The 21,442-nt window shown below is 44.0% G+C and overlaps 1 protein-coding gene across 8 annotated transcripts in view; it reads left to right on the top strand.

Annotated features, from left to right (window-relative positions):
* Nucleotides 1-21,442, top strand: part of PPP1R13B (protein phosphatase 1 regulatory subunit 13B) — a 101,028-nt gene that overhangs the window by 56,288 nt on the left and 23,298 nt on the right. For all 8 annotated transcript variants that reach the window (XM_023256110.2, XM_023256108.2, XM_045060585.1 and 5 more), the window contains one exon: nucleotides 3,954-4,030. In XM_023256110.2, the coding sequence (XP_023111878.1) occupies nucleotides 3,954-4,030 (77 nt within the window). The remainder of the gene's footprint in view (nucleotides 1-3,953; nucleotides 4,031-21,442) is intronic.

Below are 21,442 nucleotides of genomic sequence, written 5' to 3'. Positions count from 1 at the left end.
GTCATGATCTCACGGTCTGTGAGTTTGAGCCCCGCGTCGGGCTCTGTGCTGACAGCTCAGAGCCTGGAGCCTGCTTCGGATTCTGTGTCTCTCCCTCTGTCTAACCCTCCCCTGCTCATGCTCTGTGTCTGTCTCTCAATAATAAATAAACGTTAAAAAATTTTTTTTAAAGAATAAACAATAAAGGGACATCCTTTTGTAAAAAGAATATTCCCTTATTGCACATGATTCCCTTTTATTTGTATTTTATCAGAAAAGACATTCTGCTCCTAGAATGAGCTACCAGCTACTTTAAAATCATGTTTCCATGGTTGTAAGTGGAGTTCAGTGCTGTTTTTACAATGCACCTTCACTTCTGGGCTTGCTTCTATCTGCTGCTGGCCATCTGGAGTCAGGAGACCAGATCCAGCTCCTCGTCCGCTTTTGCCTTAGCCGAGGGCCCTGCCTCTGCCCAAAAGCCTCCCAAGAAGGAGGGCTAGACTGGCTGACAGCTGAAGTGCTATTCTCGTGCGGAGAATTTGTATCAGCTCCCTAGCTGAGCTCTCCAAATACTTACATCCCTCTTGGGCCTAGCTACACTTAAAGGTTTTGTGATTTACTCGTACTAACACAGTACGTGTACATCCCCGTTAATGTCCTGGGTGGAGGGATGGGGGTAAAGCCTTATTCTCACCTCATGGAGTTCAGAAGCGTCAGGGATACTTAAAGAGAACTGTTCGGGCGCGAGGAAGGTGACAACGCTGACCTTCCGGTGGACCTTCATCATCACCCCACAGCACTGCTCAGCCCAGTGGTGCCGACACAGCAGGTACACAGATGGGAGGAGAGGATGTTGAGCTGCATGGCATGAAGGAGACGGCCGTCAGCACAGAGCAGAGTGTTTAGAGAAGGCAGACTAGGGACCTTGAGGGATGAGCGGGATGCGGAGGGGAGAACGCAGGGCACCGGGATGAGGAAGATCCCAGGAAGGTGCGGTGATGGGGAATTCACGGGGCAACCCGGGCTGGCTGGGACTGTTGGGCAGCACTGGAAGAACCAAGTTCATCACAACTTTCATGGCTTTGCAGAACTTCCGGCAAAGTCCCTGCCATCCTACTCGGCACTCCTCAGCTTGGCTTAGGTGGCATTTGTAGTAGGACCCTACCCACCTCTTCAGCCTCCCTGCCCCTTCTTTCTCCGTTTCAGCCACGTCCCTTCTGGCACCTTCATTCTCTGTTGTCCCCAAATCATAAGGCCGTCCCCACACCCTGCCCCCCGTGCTCTCCCCTCGGCCCTGGTTTCTCTGCCTGTGCTTGGGCATACTGCGCCCCTGTCTCAGAACCCAAGGAAGGAGACGGCACGGCACGTAAAACAGGTGCTTTGTTCCGTTTTGTTCGTGTTCACTGAGCTGCTCCTCCAGTTCAGACTTTAAGCAGCCAGAGTTGAGGATCCAAGGCTCATGTTTCCTCTGTGCTTCCCACAGAGCTGAGTACAAGGTAGTTGTCACCGACTGATATTATTTAAAAGGGATTAACGTCTGTGGTTAAGCATCCGACTCCTGATTCTGGCTCAGGTCGTGATCTCCCAGTTTGTGAGTTTGAGCCCCATGTCAACGTGGAGCTTGCTTGGGATTCTCTCTCTCCCTGTCTCTCTGCCCCTCCCCTGCTCGCTCACTCACTCGCTCACTCTCTCAAAAATAAACTTTAAAAAAAAAGGGATTAATTAATTACATTTGAGTGTTTATTGTGTAGAACTACAAGATACATGACAAAAAGTAAAAGACCTGCCTCACCAGAATGGTAAAGATTCTCTATTTGGAAGCTAGAGGAGAGCGTAGAGAATGTTCCCTTCCCATCACCTGGACACTTCGGGGACAAGCTTGGAATGGAAAGTAACTCGATGAAGGCCGTATGCAGAGCACAGAGTAGACCCCAGGGGCCGGTGCACTGGAGTTGGGAGCGAGGCTGCTTACTTAGCGTGGGACTTGGGCAAATGACTTCCCATCCCTGCGCCCCGTCTCCTCATCTGCAGGGTGCATAGGGCTGTGATTGGGGTTAGTGAGGTGACCTGCAAAGTGCTCACTAAATGTCACCTCTTATGATTCATTATTTTCTGACTCTAAATTGCAAGGTCTTCAGGTTTCTTTACCATCAAAGATTAAGTGGCACTTGGTATAATTTTCATGTTGTGTGTCTCATAGTATTCTAATTTCTTGATAGCCTGTTGTTTGGAAGAGGCAGAAATGATGAAATATTAAATTAACCTGAACACGTTATTCCTTAAAAATACCAAGAATAACTAAGAATTTAATTAACCCCGTAAATTGGTAGATGCCACAGTTTAAGGGAAGTGCGTGTGTGTGGGGGGAGGGTGTGTGTGTGCACGTGTGTGCGTGTGTGATTCCCGCTGCTAGGAAACTACTCTAGATTCCGTGAAATGGCTGTCGTATACCGTATGCCTGTGTTCATTTGCGTGCCATGCCACAAATATTTGGTTAACCTCTTTTTGAATTTCCGCTTCCCTAAGGACCCTTTTTCGGATATTCTGTTACTTGTCCCGCATCTTTCCCCATCAGATGTACTATATATTTATGTACTATATAACTCTGCTGAATACATAAAAAGAGTAAGATATTTCTATTCCCCCAAGAACCAGTCTTTGCCCCCTTGGGGACAATTCACTGTCTTTGAGAATGCATGCTTTAAGGTGAAGCGAGTCATATTTCCATTATAGCATTTTTCTGCAAATTTTCAAAGTAATAGGAAAGATATAGAACAAAAGTGTTTTCCTTTTTCTTTTTTTTTTTTTAAACATGAAGTTTATGTGCCTTTGAAGTCATGCATTTTAAGTACTAAAGTAGGCTCTGGAGTGCAGTAATTCTCCAGTTGCATGAAGTAATAGCTGTAGGGGCAGGCACTGGACACACCAAAGACCTTGGTCTCTGTGACTTCAGAGTCACCGGGTGCACAATCGTGCAGCATGCTTCATTTTGTTTAAAAAACAAAAATACGACAGGGCAGGAGCACCTGGGTGGCTCGGTGGGTTGAGTGCCCGTCTCTTGATTTCAGCTCAGGTCGTGATCCCAGGGTCGTGGGATTGAGCCCTGTGTCGGGCTCCACACTGAGTGTGGAGCCTGCTTGGGAGTGTATCTCTCTTTCTCCCTCTGGCCCTCTCCCCCCTTTCAGGTGCTGTCTCTCTCAAATTAAAAAATATATATATTTTAAAAAATATGACAGGACATATAATTTCTCCAGTTTAAATTTGAAGCCTTTTGGGGGAAACATTTTTTTAATGTTTATTCATTTATTTTTGAGAGAGAGAGAGAGAGAGAGACAACACAAACAGGGGTGGGACAAAGAGAGGGGGAGACACAGAATCCGAAGCAGGCTCCAGGCTCTGAGCTGTCAGCACAGAGCCCAACACAGGGCTCGAACTCATGAACCATGAAATCATGACCTGAGCTGAAGTCGGATACTTAACCTACTGAGCCACCCAGGCTCCCCGAAACATTGGAATTTTTATGGAATGAAGAATGCTTAAGACTGCCTGATTTGTGTTGGTGCCCCATGTCAGTGGGGACCCTGTCAGTGAAGATCAGTTCTGTGCACCAGTGTGATTTCTGGATATTTAGTTCTATTTGAGTCCCTGATAAAATATAAAAGTCCTTAAGAAATGTTTAATAAAAATTAGTTGTGGTAAAATACATATAACATCAAACTTACCATCTTGACCATTTTTAAGTGTTAGAAATCTTTCAATGTAAGACATCTTCAAGATTCTGAAAATAGGAGAGAAAAAAATTTCACGTAAACAACTTCATAAGAATTAATTATAAAGCATTTTTTCAACTGTTTTAAGTGTTGAATTGTTCAGCCTGCTAATTTATACTTGTGTTGAATAAATAAGCGAAGGGATGGGAGGATATCATCGTACTAATACGTCTGTTAGTAAGGCTGGCCTTCTCATTTCTTCAGGTGGCCGTCAGACCCAAGAGCAGAGAACTCAGAGAAATGTAATAAATGTACCTGCAGAAAAACGCACAGAAAATGGCGTAAGTAACAGCGAATCAAATTGAAGTTTTTAAATTGCTTTTTACAGGTAATGGGGTTGGATTATAATTTACTTTTAAAGAACTCCTTTGGGGGTAGAAAGTGTCATTTCCATGGAATATTTCCAAACTTGTGAAGTTCTGCAGCGTCTCTGGTGGTCTTACCGGTTCTAACAGTGTGGCCCGTGCACAGCTGAGCGGCAGCAGCTTTCCTCAGTGCGTGTGACAGTGACCCGGGCCCTGGGAGCGATGGCCTCCGTGTCTAAGAGGTGAACGGGCAGACTTGCCTCGTGCTTCATGTTGATGTCTTAATCCTTCTGTCAGGCTCTGAAAGACAAAATGGCTGGTGAGTCGAAGTCTTCCTCATCGTCGCCTCCAGCGGAGAGGACTTCCTTCGTCAGATGGCGTGGCGCGGGGGAGACCAGGCCTGACGGGTGGGCAGGGAGGGCACGAGTCCCCGTGGGGGAGCAGCGTTAGGAAATGTTGGCGTGTGCTGCGAGTGTGAGCGGAAATGAGGGCGTGGAGGTGAGTGAGAGCACGATGAAGAACGAGAGGGGTTTTTGATGTGATCTTTCTGGAAATCTTAGTAATGACTTTTCCAAATGACCTTCGGGCTAGAGAACTCGCGTCTTTTTCTGGCTCTGCCACCAACTAGGTGCGTGACCTTGGGCGAGTTACCTCCTGGCACAGAGCTTGCACGGCCAGACGTGGGGAAAGAGCACACGGTCCGGAGCGTGGAGGGCCCATAGTCCCACATGGGCTTTAGAACCTTCTAGCTAGCTAAATTTGAGCAAGTGGCTTTGCCTCTCTACTTGCCAACTTAGTATGACTGAAATGTGACTTTTGTTTTTTTATGGGCTACTGTTGTGACTTTAGGTGCTCTCCTCCTCTCTCTCTCTCTCTCTCTCTCTCTCTCTGTAAGATGAGGGTATTAGCGCCTTTCCCCTTTTTTCCACTTCCCTTTCCCTCCTACCTTCTAGCTCATGCGGTTATACTTCTATGTTGTCGAGGTTGGTAATATTTGTACTGTTGTCTAAGCCGCTTGAAACCCATTCAGTAGTGTTTATTATTGTAGATTCTGCAGAGCCAGATGGTATACTAGATTCTATTTTCTTTTCCTTGCCTCCAACCTCATAATCCTTGTGCCACTCAGAACTCTTCCCGATGTCAAGGGTATGGATTCTCCTTCCTTAGCCTCCAGTTTCTAAAGGCCGTTCCACAAATGCTCTTCTCCTGCCTTCAAATCTAGAGCCTCTGTGAGGTTCTGCCAGGCATATCTGCTTCAGGAAGTCTCAAGAAGTAAATGGCCAGACCCCAGTAAATGGGCAGTACTTTTGGCTCGGTGAGTCTGGGGTGGGCCTGGAAAGCTCCCCATATGACCGTGTTGCCCTGTCTGGTGTGAGAAACTCCAGGTGACATGCATACGCTGTCATAAGCATTCAGAACTTGTGCAGCCGAATTGCGAAGATTCTTTTGAGTTCTAAGATTGCCCGTGACCTGAACTTCAGGGAAGGATAAATCTCTCGAGTGTTAGGTGCTCTGTATCGAAGTCGGGGTTGTGCATATGATACGGGGAAAGGACTCAGAAGGAGAGGATTCCAGTCCTAAAGTGACTTCTGATGTTTTCACGTGATGGGTCTGTGATCTTTTCCCTGATGAAGTTGTTTCTTCACGGAGAGATGATATTTCCGTCTCAAGATCAACAAAACTGAAACCTGACAGCAAAATTAAAAATGTGTCTGTAGCCTTTATGTGAGTTTTTAATTAGAGGAAGGCAGAGAGCCGTCGGGGGATGTAACTTTGCACTGGCAGCATCACATCAAAGACGCTGCTGTATTTTATGGCACACACACCTGCCTGTTAAGCCCAATAACGCATTACATTTGCAGAGTCCTTACTGTCTACAAAGCACTTTCACGTGCAGTTTTAAAGTTCATAAGATGTTAAAAACCTCTTTCTTGCAAACTGTTTTGTATATACCCTGGACAGAGGACCCTCTGCTCTGTGGGCTGCAGTGTCCAGGAGTAGATCAAGCAGCAGCTACAGGAGGAGGGTGTGTAGGCTGAAAGAGGACAGGAAACCGAGTTGCTATGATCCGTGCCCATGAGCAGCTGCTGGGGCGAGAAGGTGGGGACTTCCGCTGCCCAAAAGTCGCAGGTCAGCAAGTCAGGTTTTCTGAGAAAGAAATGCCCAGACCACTGGCCTTTCGGCTCAATGAGTCTGGGAACCTCCAGGCTACACGCACACACTGTCTTAAGCATTCAGAACTTACTTGTCCAGGGGCGTCTTGGGGGCTCAGTCGGTTAAGCCTCCAGCCCTTGATTCTGGCTCAGGTCACGCTCTCACGGTTTGTGAGTTCAAGCCCTGTGTCAGGCTCTGTGCTGACAATGCAGAACCTACTTGGAATTATCTCCCTCTCTCTCTGCCCCTCCCTCTCTCTTTCCCTTTCTCAAAATAAACTTTATTTAAAAAAAAAAAGAACTTGTCCGACATCTTTGGAGATCTGGTTTAACTATGTAATATAAAGGCAAATGAATTTTTTCCTCATTGTATATACTTGTGTCGGGGCTCCCCAGGCCCACCCCTAGTTTCAGTGGTTTACCAGGAGGACCCACAGGACTCGGGATCTAGCCGTGCTCACGTCTGGGATTTCCTGTGTGAGAGGACTCAGAGTTGTGTGGGACGAAGTCTGAGGACACCAGGCACCAGCTTCTAAGAGTCCTTCCCCGGCGGGGCCACACGGGATGCGCTCAGTCCTCCCAGCCACCAGCTAGGACGACAGGTGTGACACATTGTCGACCAGGGAAGCTCAGTAGAGCCCCAGTGCCCGGGGTCCCTACTCAGAGCCAGTCCTGTGGGCAGCCTCTCTGTAGCAAATAGGAAAGCACCAGACTCCCAGAAGGAAGCAAGTATTTAACACAAACCATATTACTCGCACAAACATTTTAGGTTCAGCGAGCCTCTCGTCACTTCTGGGAATGGTGGGATCCCTCCCCAATCTGAGTTCCCAGAGGGCAACCCAGGGCTCGCCTTTAAGCAGGCCTGTTAGGAGAGCGGTTTGAGGTCTGTGGTGTGGATGCTTCTGTCCAGCACCGTTTCACGTAGGTGTCCTGGGAGTGCTTTTTCCTGTTTTCTCTGTGAGTCAGTTCCTGCTCTATTCCAGTACGTGTGGTAAGCTGCTGAGGCCAGTTGATCCGTCCCCTACCCCCCACTTCTAAGCGCTTTGTAGTTTTAGCTCCTGGATGTGGGTCCGTGATGTACTGTGAGTTGATTTTTGTGTATGGTGCATGAAGTAGGGTCTGGATTTGTTCTCTTGCCTGTAAAAATACCTAGTTACCCTTGCAGCATTTGGTGAAAAGACTGTTCTTCCCCATTGAACTGTCTTGGCACCTTTGTCAAATCAAAATTAGCCATAAATGTGAGAGTTTATTTCTGGAAGTATTTGTTATTAATATTGTGACTTGGTCCCCCTGTGTAACATATGGTACCTGGGACTCACCTGTGCCTAGTGTCTCCAAATCAAGTAACATTTCAAGTGTCTAGAGAATAAACTTGTAGATTCCACGTCTAGAGTCAAAGGTTGCCAGTTTCAAGACGTAACTCTTGTATGATGCACCTGGGACTGTCCAGTCTCCCCTCGTCTAGTTCAAGTGTGTCTCAGGTCTGCTGGGTGCTTATTTTGTGGCTGCTGTCTGTTCACTTCTGACCATTTTTGTTGTCTCCTCTCCTGTTAGTTTATTTCTGTGGTTTTATATTATTTGATGCCAAAATCCCTTTACTGTCATGTATTGGTTTGGGGATTTAAGGACATTAGGATTAAATAATCCTCCATTGTAAGCAAGATGAGGTGTGGATTTCTTTCAGTTTTCCCTGTTGGGATTTGTTGAGTATACTGATTCTGAGTGTTAACCATCTATCAACATGTCTGGAAAATTCTCTACTATTATTTGTGCAGGTATTTCTTCTTCCATACTCTTATTTTTGTTTTCTGGAATGCTTATTAGACATGTTATATCTTTCATTTTATTCTCCTTTTCTCTTAATTTTAATGTTTTATTCTTGAGAGAGAGAGAGAGAGAGAGAGAGAGAGAGAGCACGTGAGCAGGGGAGGGGCAGAGAGGGAGACACAGAATCGGAAGCAGGCTCTAGGCTCTGAGCTGTCAGCACAGAGCCCGAGGCGGGGCTCGAACTCACTAGCCGTGAGATCATGACCTGAGCAGAAGTCGGAGGCTTAACTGACTGGCCACCCAGGTGCCCCAATTTCTCTCTTTTTTTAAGTTTATTTTTGAGAGAGAGAGAGACAGAGAAAGAGACAGAGTGGGGGGAGGGGCAGTGAGAGAGGGAGAGAGAGAGAGAATCCCATGGAGGCTCTGTGCTGTCAGGGCAGATCCCAACATGGGGCTCAATCCCATGACCCTGGGATCATGATCTGAACCAAAATCAAGAGTCGGATGCTGAACTGACTGAGCCAGCCACCCAGGCACCCTGCTTACTTTCTCTTTTATGTTTTTACTTTCTTTGTCTCTTCATGTTGTGTTCTGGGTAGTTTCTTAGGATATATATTTCAGTTAATGAATTGTGTGTTTACTTGTATTTATTTGGCTGTTTAGTATATATAATGTACTTTAAATATTATTTATTACAAAAAAACAAGACACAATCTGGGAGAAAATACTTGCAAATCTTAAATCTGACAAAGGACTTGTATCCAGAATATGTACAGAGCTCTTAAAACCCAATAAGAAAATAAACAACCCAGTTTAGAAAGAAACAGATAGGGGTACCTGCCTTGAGATTCTCTCTCTCTCCCTCTCTCTCTGCCCCTCCCCAACTTGTGTGTGCATGCACTCTCTCTCCCCCCTAAAAAACTTAAAAATTTAAATAAATAAGCAAACAAACAAACAAGAAACAGGGAAAAGATTTGAATAGATGTTTCACCAAAGAATATATGTTAGGGTAAGCACATGGAAAAACGTTCAACATCATTAGTCTTTAGGAAAATACAATTTAAAACCACACTGTTAGAAATACCACCTATTAGAATGTCTAAAACTAAAAAGACTCATCCTAAGAAGTGTTGATGAGACTGTGGAGAGCCCAGAACTCTCAAACACTGCTGTTGGGAATGTAAGGTGGTACAATCTGGAAAACTGTGACAGTTTCTTTAAAACTTGGACATGAATCTTTTATGTGATCTGAGTATTTACCAAAGAGAAAAGAAAGCAAATGTTTATACAGACTTATACATGAATGTTCATAGCATTTTGATTTGTGGTACCCAAAATCTGGAGGCAAAATTAATGTCTAGTAACAGGTGAAAGGACAGAAAACATTGCACGTCTGTGTGGTGAGATCTTACGAGCAGTAATGAGGAGCAAACCACTGACACCTGAGGCAGCATGGACGGATCTCACTGTGCTGAAAAGCCAGACCACAAAGTACGTAACTGCTTCATTCTCTGTGCATAAAACTCTAGGAAATGTGGACCAACCTCTAGTAGCAGAAGATAGATCGGTGGTGGCCTGTGAACCTGGGAGCCGGGTGCAAGGAGGAGGCGGGAGGGGGAGCCACAAAGGCACAAGGCCCCAGGGTACAAGCCAGCTTCAGTGTTCCGTCATTGCCCAGAGCTTCCGCCACCTCTCTGTAACTTCCTCACTGGTGTGTCAGCCCAGCGATGCTGTCAAAAATAGGTGTTTATGTTTCATCTTGCCTTGTAGGTGCGGTGATCAGGAGTACAGTTCTGTGTGTCTTGGGGGCCGTGCTGTCGGACACAGAGCAGTTCCCGTGGTGTTTTGCTTGTAGCTCTCGGGCGGCATGTGGTGGTTTTTCTCCTCGCGTTATTTGTGTTCCTTGATAGCCCTGTTTTCCTGCTGATCTTTCCAGCCTTGATCGTTCCTAGCTGCTTGCCTTGGGTATAAATCTGTGTTGAACCAAACTGAATTTATTTGGGTGAGTTTTAATCATAAGAGTAATTCGCGTTTGTAGGATAAAATAGCATATTACGGTACTATTACAGGGGGTGGGGAGCCGGTATACATTTTAGATACTAGTTGACTCTTAGTAATTTGTGAGGCTTAGTAATTGTTGGAATACGAAATACTTCAGCTCCAGAATAGAGTGAAGTGTTAGAGAGACTCAGTGTCACTGAATGTTTTTTGAGATACAAATAAGTCTACATGTTTATAATATTTATCTTGATATCATTATCACCTATTTCGTTTGCCCTCCAAACCTGAACATTTATAACCATGGAGATGGCAGAAAGATAAGTGATTTAATGTGCTAGAAGATTATGTGGGTATAAATGGATTTGACCAGGGGCGCCTGGGTGGCTCAGTCGGTTAAGCGGCTGACTTCGGCTCGGGTCATGATCTCGCGGTCCATGAGTTTGAGCCCCGCGTCGGGCTCTGTGCTGACAGCTTGGAGCCTGGAGCCTGTTTCAGATTCTGTGTCTCCCTCTCTCTGACCCTCCCCTGTTCGTGTTCTGTCTCTCTCTGTCTCAAAGATAAATAAACATTAAAAAAAAAAATTAAATGGATTTGATCATAATTATTTTGTCAGAGTTTTGTTTTAAGGCATGTTGGTCATTTTTGGAGTGACATTACACGTGAGAATCCAGTTATACTTCAAAAAATCAGTTCATAGTTTCAAACAAATATCTCATTATGATTACATTCCCACATAGGATGCTGGCTGTTTGGTCTAATTTTTTATTTTTTACATTTTTTTATTGTGAAATATACAGAAGAATGTGTAAAATACGCACAGGTGAAGAAATTACTAAAAAACAAAACAAAACCCTGTTCAGATAACGACGACCTAGGCTTAAATTTCTCTCTATTCTTTCTAAAACAATTCTGTCCAATTTATTTTGGTTTTAGACAGGCCAGAGATCTAAAAGCAAGGTGTTTGGTGATGGCTACTTGAAGTCTGTTTCAAATTCCACAGCGGTGTTTTTGGAGATAGGTGTGTAAACGAATCACAGTACAGTAAAAGTAGAACAAGGCACCAGAGTAATAGGCTATGGTTTGGTTAACTTACTGAGGTGGGTATCAGGGAAGATCTCCCCGCAGAGGTCAGACGAGTCTGCAAAGGTACAGGGAAGAGCACAAGGCGCTCTGAGAAGCAGAGATCGAGAAACACGGTGGGGACGACAGAGCATAAATTGTGGGGACGAGGAGGGGGTGATGCTGAAGAGGGAAGAGAGCTGAAGTGTTCTGGTCAGGGAGCGGCAGGATCTTCACTGTGCCACAAGCTGGGACTTAATCCTGTAGGGTATTAAGATCTGTATGCTGAAAACTGTAGAAAGCTTATGAAGGAAATTGAAGAAGATACGAAGAAATGGAAAAACATTCTGTGCTCATGGATTGGAAGAATAAATATTGCTAAAATGTCAGTACTACCCAAGCAATCTACACATTCAATGCGATCCCGATCAAAATTGCACCAGCATTCTTCTCGAAGCTAGAACAAGCAATCCTGAAATTTGTATGGAACCACCAAAGACCCTGAATAGCCAAAGTATATTGAAGAAGAAAACCAAAGTGGGAGGCATCACAGTCCCAGACTCCAGCCTCTACTACAAAGCTGTAATCATCAAGACAGCATGGTATTGGCACAAAAACAGACACAGAGACCAATAGAATAGAATAGGGACTCCAGAATTGAACCCACAAAAGTATGGCCAACTAATCTTCGACAAAGCAGGAAAGAATATCCAATGGAAAAAAGGCAGTCTCTTTAACAAATGGTGCTGGGAGAACTGGACAGCAACATGCGGAAGAATGAAACTAGACCACTTTCTTACACCATTCACAAAAATACACTCATAATGGATGAAGGACCAGAATGTGAGACAGGAAACCGTCAAAACCCTAGAGGAGAAAGCAAGAAAAAAACCTCTGACCTCAGCCGCAGCAATTTCTTACTTGACACATCTCCAGAGGCAAGGGAATTAAAAGCAAAAATGAACTATTGGGACCTCATGAAAATAAAAAGCTTCTCCACTGCAGAGGAAACAGTCAACAAAACTAAAAGGCAGCCGACGGAATGGGAAAAGATATTTGCAAATGACATATCGGACAAAGGGCTGGTATCCAAAATCTATAAAGAACTCACCAAACTCCACACCCGAAAAGCAAATAATCCAGTGAAGAAATGGGCAGAAGACATGAATAGACACTTCTCTAAAGAAGACATCCAGGTGGCCAACAGGCACATGAGAAGATGCTCAACGTCACTCCTCATCAGGGAAATACAAATCAAAACCACACCGAGATATCACCTCACACCAGTCAGAGTGGCTAAAATGAACAAATCAGGAGACTATAGATGCTGGACAGGATGTGGAGAAACGGGAACCCTCTTGCACTGTTGGTGGGAATGCAAACCAGTGCAGCCACTCTGGAAAACAGTGTGGAGGTTCCTCAAAAAATTAAAAATAGAACTACCCTATGACCCAGCAATAGCACTACTAGGAATTTACCCAAGGGATACAGCAGTGCTGATGCATAGGGGCACTTGTACCCCAACATTTATAGCAGCACTTTCCACAATAGCCAAATTATGGAAAGAGCCTAAATGTCCATCAACTGATGAATGGATAAAGAAGATGTGGTTTATATATTCAATGGAATACTACGTGGCAATGAGAAAGAATGAAATACGGCCTTTTGTAGCAACGTGGATGGAACTGGAGAGTGTTATGCTAAGTGAAATAAGTCATACAGAGAAAGACAGATACCATATGTTTTCACTCTTATGTGGATCCTGAGAAACTTAACAGAAGACCACGGGGGAAGGGAAGGAGAAAAAAAAAAGAGAGAGAGGGAGCCAAACCATAAGAGACTCTTAAACACTGAGAATAGGGGCGCCTGGGTGGCTCAGTCAGTTAAGTATCCGACTTCGGCTGAGGTCAAGATCTCATGGTCCGTGAGTTTGAGTCCCATGTCGGGCTCTGTGCTGTCAGTTCAGAGCCTGGAGCCTTCTTCGGATTCCATGTCTCCCTCTCTCTCTGCCCCTTCCCCACTCATGCTCTGTCTCTCTCTGTCTCTCAAAAAATGAATAAATGTTAAAAAAAAAATTAAAAAAAAACTGAGAATAAACTGAGGGTTGATGGAGGGTGGGAGGGAGGGGAAACTGGGTGATGGGCATGGAGGAGGGCACCTGTTGGGAGGAGCACTGGGTGTTGTATGCAAACCAATCTGACAGTAAATTTCATATTAAAAAAAAAAAACGAGAGAAGGACAGGAGGGAGCCCTCTGGTGCTAGTGCTGTTGGAGTTCTGTGTGCAGCACAGGGGGTGGGAATGGCTGGAGGCAGGCAGCCCTGTGAGGTCACTGCTTGCCACAACTGGAATCCCAGAGAGAGACTTCCATTCAAAGGAAGTATTTGGAAAGAAGAATTTCAAGGTTATGGAGATAGAAGCTCAAAAGGTACATCTGTAAACTACAATTTAGAAGAAAGGAGATTTCACTTCATTCCTTCCTGTAATTCACGTGCATCTGCTTATATGAAATTATCCCAAGAAAGTAAAAAGTGGGAGTTAGGCTTTTTTAGACTTCCTCTGGAACAGTACAAGCAATGATTAGGCATGCCTCCTCCAGGAAGCCCTCCACTATCACTGAGCAGTCTATTTGTCATTTCTCATAATCTTCCAAAAATAGAGTAGCCTAGAGTTCTCGTTCTTCTATTTTATTTCTTTATTATTATTTGCTAGAATCAAGTTATCTTTAGATTTTATGTTTCTCAGTGGGGGAAATTAATCCTTTCCTCTTACATTGAACCATATGAAATTGCTGATGTCTGACCATCTACATTTTTCGATCTACAAAAACAGCATTTTCATATGATTCAAACTAATAATCAGATGGCATCTGGTAGAGCATTTACCCTTTGGTACAATAAATGAGTGGTATTTGGGGGCAATCATACGTGCCTGTGCTGCAGCCTGGTGAGAAAAAATGGGAGGCCAGTACATCCTGTGTGAGGGAAAGAGCATGCAGCCTGCCATCCGGAGACCCTGACACTGCTCCTGGCCCAGCCCTGTGCTTGGGAGAGCTGTTCAGCCTGCTGCCAGAGCTCAGCTTTCTCGTCTGTGAAACAGGCTTAAGAACTTTCCTATAAGGGTTGTATAAACGTCTACTAAGATAACCATAAATTCAGGTTTATATAAATGTCTAATATGCAAGTGCTTGTTGTGTGTTGTTGAATCTCTAGAATTCAGAATGCATGAAATACTGAGTTCTCTCCCATCTCTGGAAGTGATGTCAGATCCTGAGTGTCAGAACAATTGCATGAGAGGTTCTGCAGAGGATCAGGAAAAGCTTCAGGAAGCAGATGGCATGGCCACTAGATCCTAAAGGATAGGTAGAGTTTAGGAAGTTGGGGGAAGGGCTCTGTAGCCAAAAGGAATAATCTGAGCAAAAATGTGAAGGTGGGGAAGTGTCGGCTCTGGAATGGAGAGGCAGACACAGATACGAGGAAGAGAGAGAGCGAGACAACACTGAGCAGCAGCTTCTATTTTGAGCAACGTCGGTTCAAGTCAGTGATGAGGCTGAGGTTTCTGGGGAAATGTTACAGCCATTAATGGAAGTAAGAAATTTAGGAGGAAGCCAGGGTGGGAGGAGAGGGAGGAGCTTGGTTTCACACATGCCAAGGGTAAAGTGCTGGCATGCCATACAAATCAGAGTGTGACTCTGGCGGGGGGAACAGTGGCACCGGGGCTCCTTTGAGGAGGCCACGGGTGGGCGGCTAGACCCACCAGCAGGTCCTTTGTGTTTTCCATGCAAACCAGCCCAGAAAGGGATGAGTAGGACAGACCCTTGAGCTTACAGCATGCCATCTCACCACGACTTGAAAGCTCAGGGAATTTTCTTTTCCCAAGTAATATTATAGTAACATTCTTGTCTGTTATAACCAAAGATGAAGTTATTTAGTTGAGTATTAAAATCAGAATACCAAAAAATAAAATAATAAAATAAAATAAAATAGAGCTGACATCTGAAGTGACCCATTAGCCAGTAGGTATTTAATTGCTGACAGAATCCACTAGCCTTTTCTGATAACTGACTACCAAGGAATATATGTTAAGCATTGAGGATAAAAGCAGCATTTATAGTTAAAACCTCTATTGATTGCACTCTTAGCCAGCTCTCTTAAACATATGCCCATAACATAAACATTCTCTTTCTTTGTTGTATTGTAACACTGCTGTTGGGAATAACAACTAAACTCCTGTACGTAATAAATAATAGGATGATAGAAGTAAAGAGTCTTTGTGAGGTTTTACAGTAAATGGATGTGACAGTTTTAAAATATGAAGATTCTTGGGGCGCCTGGGTGGCTCAGTCAGAGTCCGACTTCAAAGCGTCCACCTTTGGTTCGGATCATGATCTCACGGTTCATGGGTTCGAGCCCCGTGTCGGGATCTGTGCTGACAGCTCAGAGCCTGGAGCCTGCTTCGGATTCTGTGTCTCTGTCTTTCTGTGCTCCTCCCCATTCATGCTCTGTCTCTTTTCTCTCAAAAATAAATAAAAGTTAAATAAAATAAAATAAAATAAAATGAAATGAAATAAAATATGAAGATTCTTTAAAACGCCTCTCTTCACAAAGTGGAGTTAAATTCCCCTCTTTTTCTCCCAAACTTAGTGACTAGCTCCTAGCAGATAGAATTTGGAGAAAGTGGTGCAATGTGACTTCTGAGGCTAGTTCACTAAAAAGATAGCTTCCCCCTGGCACTCTGTCTTGGATTATTTGCTCTGGGGGAAACCAGCCACCGTGTTGTGAGTAGGCACAAACAAGCAGCTCTGTGAGGAGTCCACTTGGTAGCCATGAGAGTGTGCCATCTTGGAATCAGTTCCTCCAAACCCAGTCAAGCCTTAGGACAGCTACAACCCTAACGTTTGGCTGGGCCTTATGAGAAATCTTAAGCCAGAACTGCCCAGCCGAGCTGTTCCTTAATCCTTTATCCCCAGAAGCTATGAGCCATAATGAACGTTGGTTGTGTTTTAAGCCAGTGAATTTAGATGTGACCTGTTATCAGCAATAGAGAACTAATATGTATCCTTGGAATGAATAATGTGAGCTGTTGATGCCCAGATCATTCTCACAAGTATAAAATGTATGAATTGAACAATGAAGACGTCCTTACAGAAATAATAAACAATATGTGGATGCAGTTGGAAAATAAAGTGTCATGTAGTGAGAGTGCGTTGTACTCGCCAATGCCAAAAGTGGAAAAGCGGGCTTCACAGTCTGTGTTGTTGGTGAGGAGGGGAGTGCAAAGGACTCATTCTTTGGAATGGTTTTGATATGTAAATTATGCTTCTGCATCATTTTTGTCACCAGTTTTTCAACTTTTGGGGAGATTGCACTCAAACTTAAAAATAAAGTTTAGGGGCGCCTGGGTGGCTCAGTCGGTTAAGTGTCTGACTTTGGCTCGGGTCATGATGTCATGTTCTGTGAGCTCAGGCCCCGTGTCGGGCTCTGTGCTGACAGCTCGGAGCCTGGAGCCTGCTTCGGATTCTGTGTCTCCCCCTCTCTCTCTGCCTCTCCTCTGCCAGTGTGCGTACGTATGCGCACTCTCTCGCGTGCACGCGCGCACTCTCCTATAAATACATAAATAAATAAATAAATAAATAAATAAATAAATAAATGGAATGAATGAATGAATAAATAAATAAATAAATATTAAAAGTAATAATAAAGTTATAGCCCACAACTGTATGGTCAACTAATTTTTGACAAAGCAGGAAAGAATATCCAATGCAAAAAAAGTCTCTTCAAGAAAAATGGTGCTGGGAAAACTGGACGGCAACATGCAGAAGAATGTAACTGGACCACTTTCTTCCACCACACACAAAAATAAATTCAGTATGGGTAAAAGACCTGAATGTGAGACAGGAAACCATCAAAGTCCTAGAGGAGAATGCAGGCAGCAATCTTTCTGACCTTGGTCAGAGCAGCTTCTTACTAGACCTGTCTCTGAAGGTAAGGGAAACAAAAGCAAAATCAAGCAGGAACTCTTGGCACCTCATCAAGATAAAAAGCTTCTGCACAGTGAAGGAAACAATCAGCAAAACTAAAAGACAACCTACAGAATGGGAGAAGATGTTTGCAAACGATACATCTGATAAAGGGTTAGTATCCAAAATCTATAAAGAACTTCCAAACTGGGGCGCCGGGGTGGCTCAGTCAGTTGAGCGTCCGACTTCGGCTCAGGTCATGATCTCACAGTTCGTGGGTTCGAGCCCTGTGTCAGGCTCTGTGCTGACAGCTCAGAGCCTGGAGCCTGCTTCAGATTCTGTGTCTTCCTCTCTCTCTGCTCCTCCCTCATTCATGGTCTGCCTGTTTCTGTCTCTCAAAAATAAATTTTTTAAAAAGTTAAAAAAAAACAGACTTACAAACTTAACACCTAAAAAGCAAATAATCCATTGAAGAAACGGGCAGAAGACATGAATAAACACTTCTCCAAAGAAGACATCCAGATGGCTAACAGACACATGAAGAAATGCTCCACATCACTCATCATCAGGGAAATACAAATCAAAACCTCATTGAGATACCACCTCACACCTGTCAGAATGGCTACAGTTAACAACTCAAGAAACAACAGGTGTTGGCAAGGATTCAGAGAAAGGGGAGCCCTCCCACGCTATTCGTGGGAATGCAAACTGGTACATTCACTCTGGAGAACAGTACGGAGGCTCTTTAGAACACTGAAAATAGAATTACCCTACGACCCAGCAATTGCACTTTTAAGTATTTACCCAAAGGATACAGTAATACAGGTTTGAAGGGGTACGTGCACTCCAGTGTGTATAGCAGTATTGTCAACAATAGCCAAACGATGGAGGGAGCCCAGATGTCCATCGACTAACGAATAAAGAAGATGTACACACATACACACACACACACACCCTGGGATATAAGTCAGCCATCAAAAAGAATGAAATCTTGCCATTTGCAACTACGTGGATGGAGCTAGAATGAATTGTGCTAAGCAAAGTAATTCATTCAGAGAAAGACGTTATAGGATTTCACTAATACGTGGAATTTTAGAAACAAAACACATGAATGTATGGCAAGGAGGGTGAAGAGGAGAGGGAAGCATACCACAATAGACTTTTTTTTTTTAAGTTTATTTTGAGATGAGAGGGGCAAAGGGGGTGGGGGGAAAGAATCCCAAGGAGGGATGTGAACTCACAAGAGGCTCAAACCCACGAACCTGTGAGTCGTGACCTGAGGCAAAGTCAGCCAGCTGACTGAGTACCTAGGTGCCCCACCCCTATGGACACTTAACTATAGAGAACAAACTGAGGGTTGGTGGAGGGGGGTGGGGGATGGGCCGAATGGGAATTAAGGAAGGTACTTGCGATGAGCTCGGGGTGTTGTAAGGGATAAATGAGTGAATTCTACTCCTGAAACCAATATTGCACTGTATGTTAACTAAATAAAATCTAAACAGAAATAAAGTTATAGGACAGGAAAGCATCTTTAGGGTAACACAAGCTAAACAAGAGAGCACTTCAAAACAGGTAGAGCTAGGGGCACCTGGGTGGCTCAGTTGAACGTCCGACTTCAGCTCAGGTCATGGTCTCACGGACTGTGGGTTTGAGCCTCACATCAGGCTCTGTGCTGACAGCTCAGAGCCTGGAGCCTGCTTCCGATCTTGTCTCTCTCTCTCTCTCTCTCTCTCTCTCTCTGCCCCTCCCCCACTCTCACTTTGTCTCACTCTGTCTCTCAAAAATAAATAAATGTAAAAAAAAAAAAATTTAAAAAAATAAACAGGTAGAGCTAACCCACATGCACAGTGGACCAGAGGGTCGTAGAAGACACCCCCTCTTCGTCACTTGGCATGTGCACCCAGAACACATCGTTGGGACTCATCCAAGCCTGGTGCACAGTTTAGAGTTGTGCCATATCCTGTCCTCTGATGAGCAGCGGCTGGGTTGAGTAAATTGGTGACTGTTTGTCTGAAAGTAATGTCAAAATATCACTCCTTACAGAGCATTTAGTGTGTTTTGAGTGAAAGTCATTATACCAAAAAGAAAAAAAAACCGCCTGAAAAATGGCATAGAGTCATTACCTGACTCTAACTGGGATAGTTAGAGTCATTACCTGAATGAACACTATGCAAGGTGGTGAATCCTTTTGTTTTCATAGATAAAATTGCAATCTTTGATAAGTTTTTTGCACGTTAGAAAAATACACTTGGCACATACTGACAGGCTGTTTGAATAAGATATAAAACGAAGTCTTCTTCCTAATGTCATTCGCAGCTTGGGTTGGGAGACGTGCGTATATATATTGCATAATTGTCTACAGTGGTTTGTTTTGAGAAACTTTATTACATATTTTTAATGCCTCAATTATGGTAACACCACTCTCAAGTTTAAAACATTACCTGAAGAGGGGCGCCTGGGTGGCTCAGTCGGTTAAGCGGCTGACTTCGGCTCCGGTCATGATCTCGTGGTCCGTGAGTTCGAGCCCCACGTCGGGCTCTGTGCTGACAGGTCAGAGCCTGGAGCCTGTTTCAGATTCTGTGTCTCCCTCTCTCTGACCCTCCCCCATTCATGCTCTGTCTCAAAAATAAATAAACGTTAAAAAAAATTTTTTTTTAAATAAAAAAAAAAAACATAACCCGAACAGACAAAAAAAAAAAAATACTTTTGATTAAAGCCATGGTACCAATTTGACGTGTGATCTAAAGGTTTCCATCATAATTATCAAGTAAGTCATAGTTTTTCTGAACATCTTAACATTTTAGTTCTAGTAGCCTGTTTTTCAGGCAGATGATGGCTTCATGAGTCATGACTCCTACACATAATTGGTACAAAGGAGACTTTGCCTGGGAAATAAGCCCCTTCTCCTTATCTAACTCCTGCAGATTTTATTTATTGATAGCTTATTTGTTGAAAATCTGGTCATAGTATGTTTGGTTTTGATCACTTAATTGTGGACATTTTTATCCTTTTTAAAATTATTTTTTGTAACTTTTAAAATTATATTTATGAAATCCTTTCTTTGCCAAGATGTTAAAATTTTATTTAAAAAGAAGATAATTGGGGCGCCTGGGTGGCGCAGTCGGTTAAGCGTCCGACTTCAGCCAGGTCACGATCTCGCGGTCCGTGAGTTCGAGCCCCGCGTCAGGCACTGGGCTGATGGCTCAGAGCCTGGAGCCTGTTTCCGATTCTGTGTCTCCCTCTCTCTCTGCCCCTCCCCCGTTCATGCTCTGTCTCTCTCTGTCCCAAAAATAAATAAACGTTGAAAAAAAAATTAAATAATAAAAAGAAGATAATTAAAATGTAAACATTGACAGCAAGCGTTGGCAGGGATGCAGAGAAACTAGAACTTTCCTACGTGCCTCATGGCGGTGTAAAATGTTACGTTTCACTTTGGAAAACAGTTTGGCAGTTTCTGTGAGTTCAGCATACACTTACCACACAACGTACCTGTTCTACTTCCTTGACTTTGGTTACCCAAGAGAAGCCAGAACACTTGTCTGCGTAAATACCGGTACGTGAGTACTTAAGACACCTTTAGTCATCATAGTCCAAAAGTGGAGACAGCTCCCATGTCCATTAACAGATGGATAAACGAAATGTGGTGTCTCCGTACAGCTGAATACTACCCAGCAGTAAAAAGGACAAGTTTACCGACACATGGATCGACACCGTGAATCTCGGAAGCATTGTGGGTGTGAAGGAAGACAACCCAAAGAGGCACACACTGTACAGTCCCATTTGCATGGAATTCTCAGGAAACAGAACAAGGCTATCAGGACAGAATGACAGGCCCCACATCCGGAGTTGTGGGGGAGGGGGGTGGGGCCGGGGGGGGGGGCAAAAGGAGTGGAACTGACCAGCAGGTGTCAGAATTCATTCAGCAGTGTACTTTAAATGGGTGCTTTTTACTGCTTGTAAGCTATACCTCAATAAAGTTGATTTTAAAAGTAAACATTGGTTTCACTGTGTATTTGCTAAACTAGCCAGTTGTCGTTGTTTTAATCACTACCAGTATGGGTATCTTGGCCATTTTGTGTATGAGATGGTCTAGATTATATGCTTGTCAATTTTTTAAAAGTTGCTAACATCTTAAATTTAAGACCATAAAAGTTTGTTTTATTTTTGCTTATTTTGGGCGTTGTGAAATAATTTTATTAGAACTTTCTGTAAAGTCAGGAACAATAACATACAGAGGGGTTAGCTTCTTGTTTGGTTTCATTGTTTTGGGAAAGGAGATTTTAAGAGAATCTTTTTGTTTTTAGACCCACAGCTCCCATAGTGACTAGACCCAGGGTGGCTGAGTGAGGTTGTGAAACATCCTGCTCTTCTGGTTCCTCGTGACCTTCCTAGGGCAGGGGACAGGCTGAACACGCACTTTTACGAGAGTCCTCACTGCTACACTGAGAAA

This window comes from Felis catus, chromosome B3, assembly GCF_018350175.1.
Source record: "Felis catus isolate Fca126 chromosome B3, F.catus_Fca126_mat1.0, whole genome shotgun sequence".
NCBI lineage: Eukaryota > Metazoa > Chordata > Mammalia > Carnivora > Felidae > Felis > Felis catus.
Note: the sequence above shows the minus strand (reverse complement) of the source record. Positions and strands in the feature narration are given on the sequence as shown.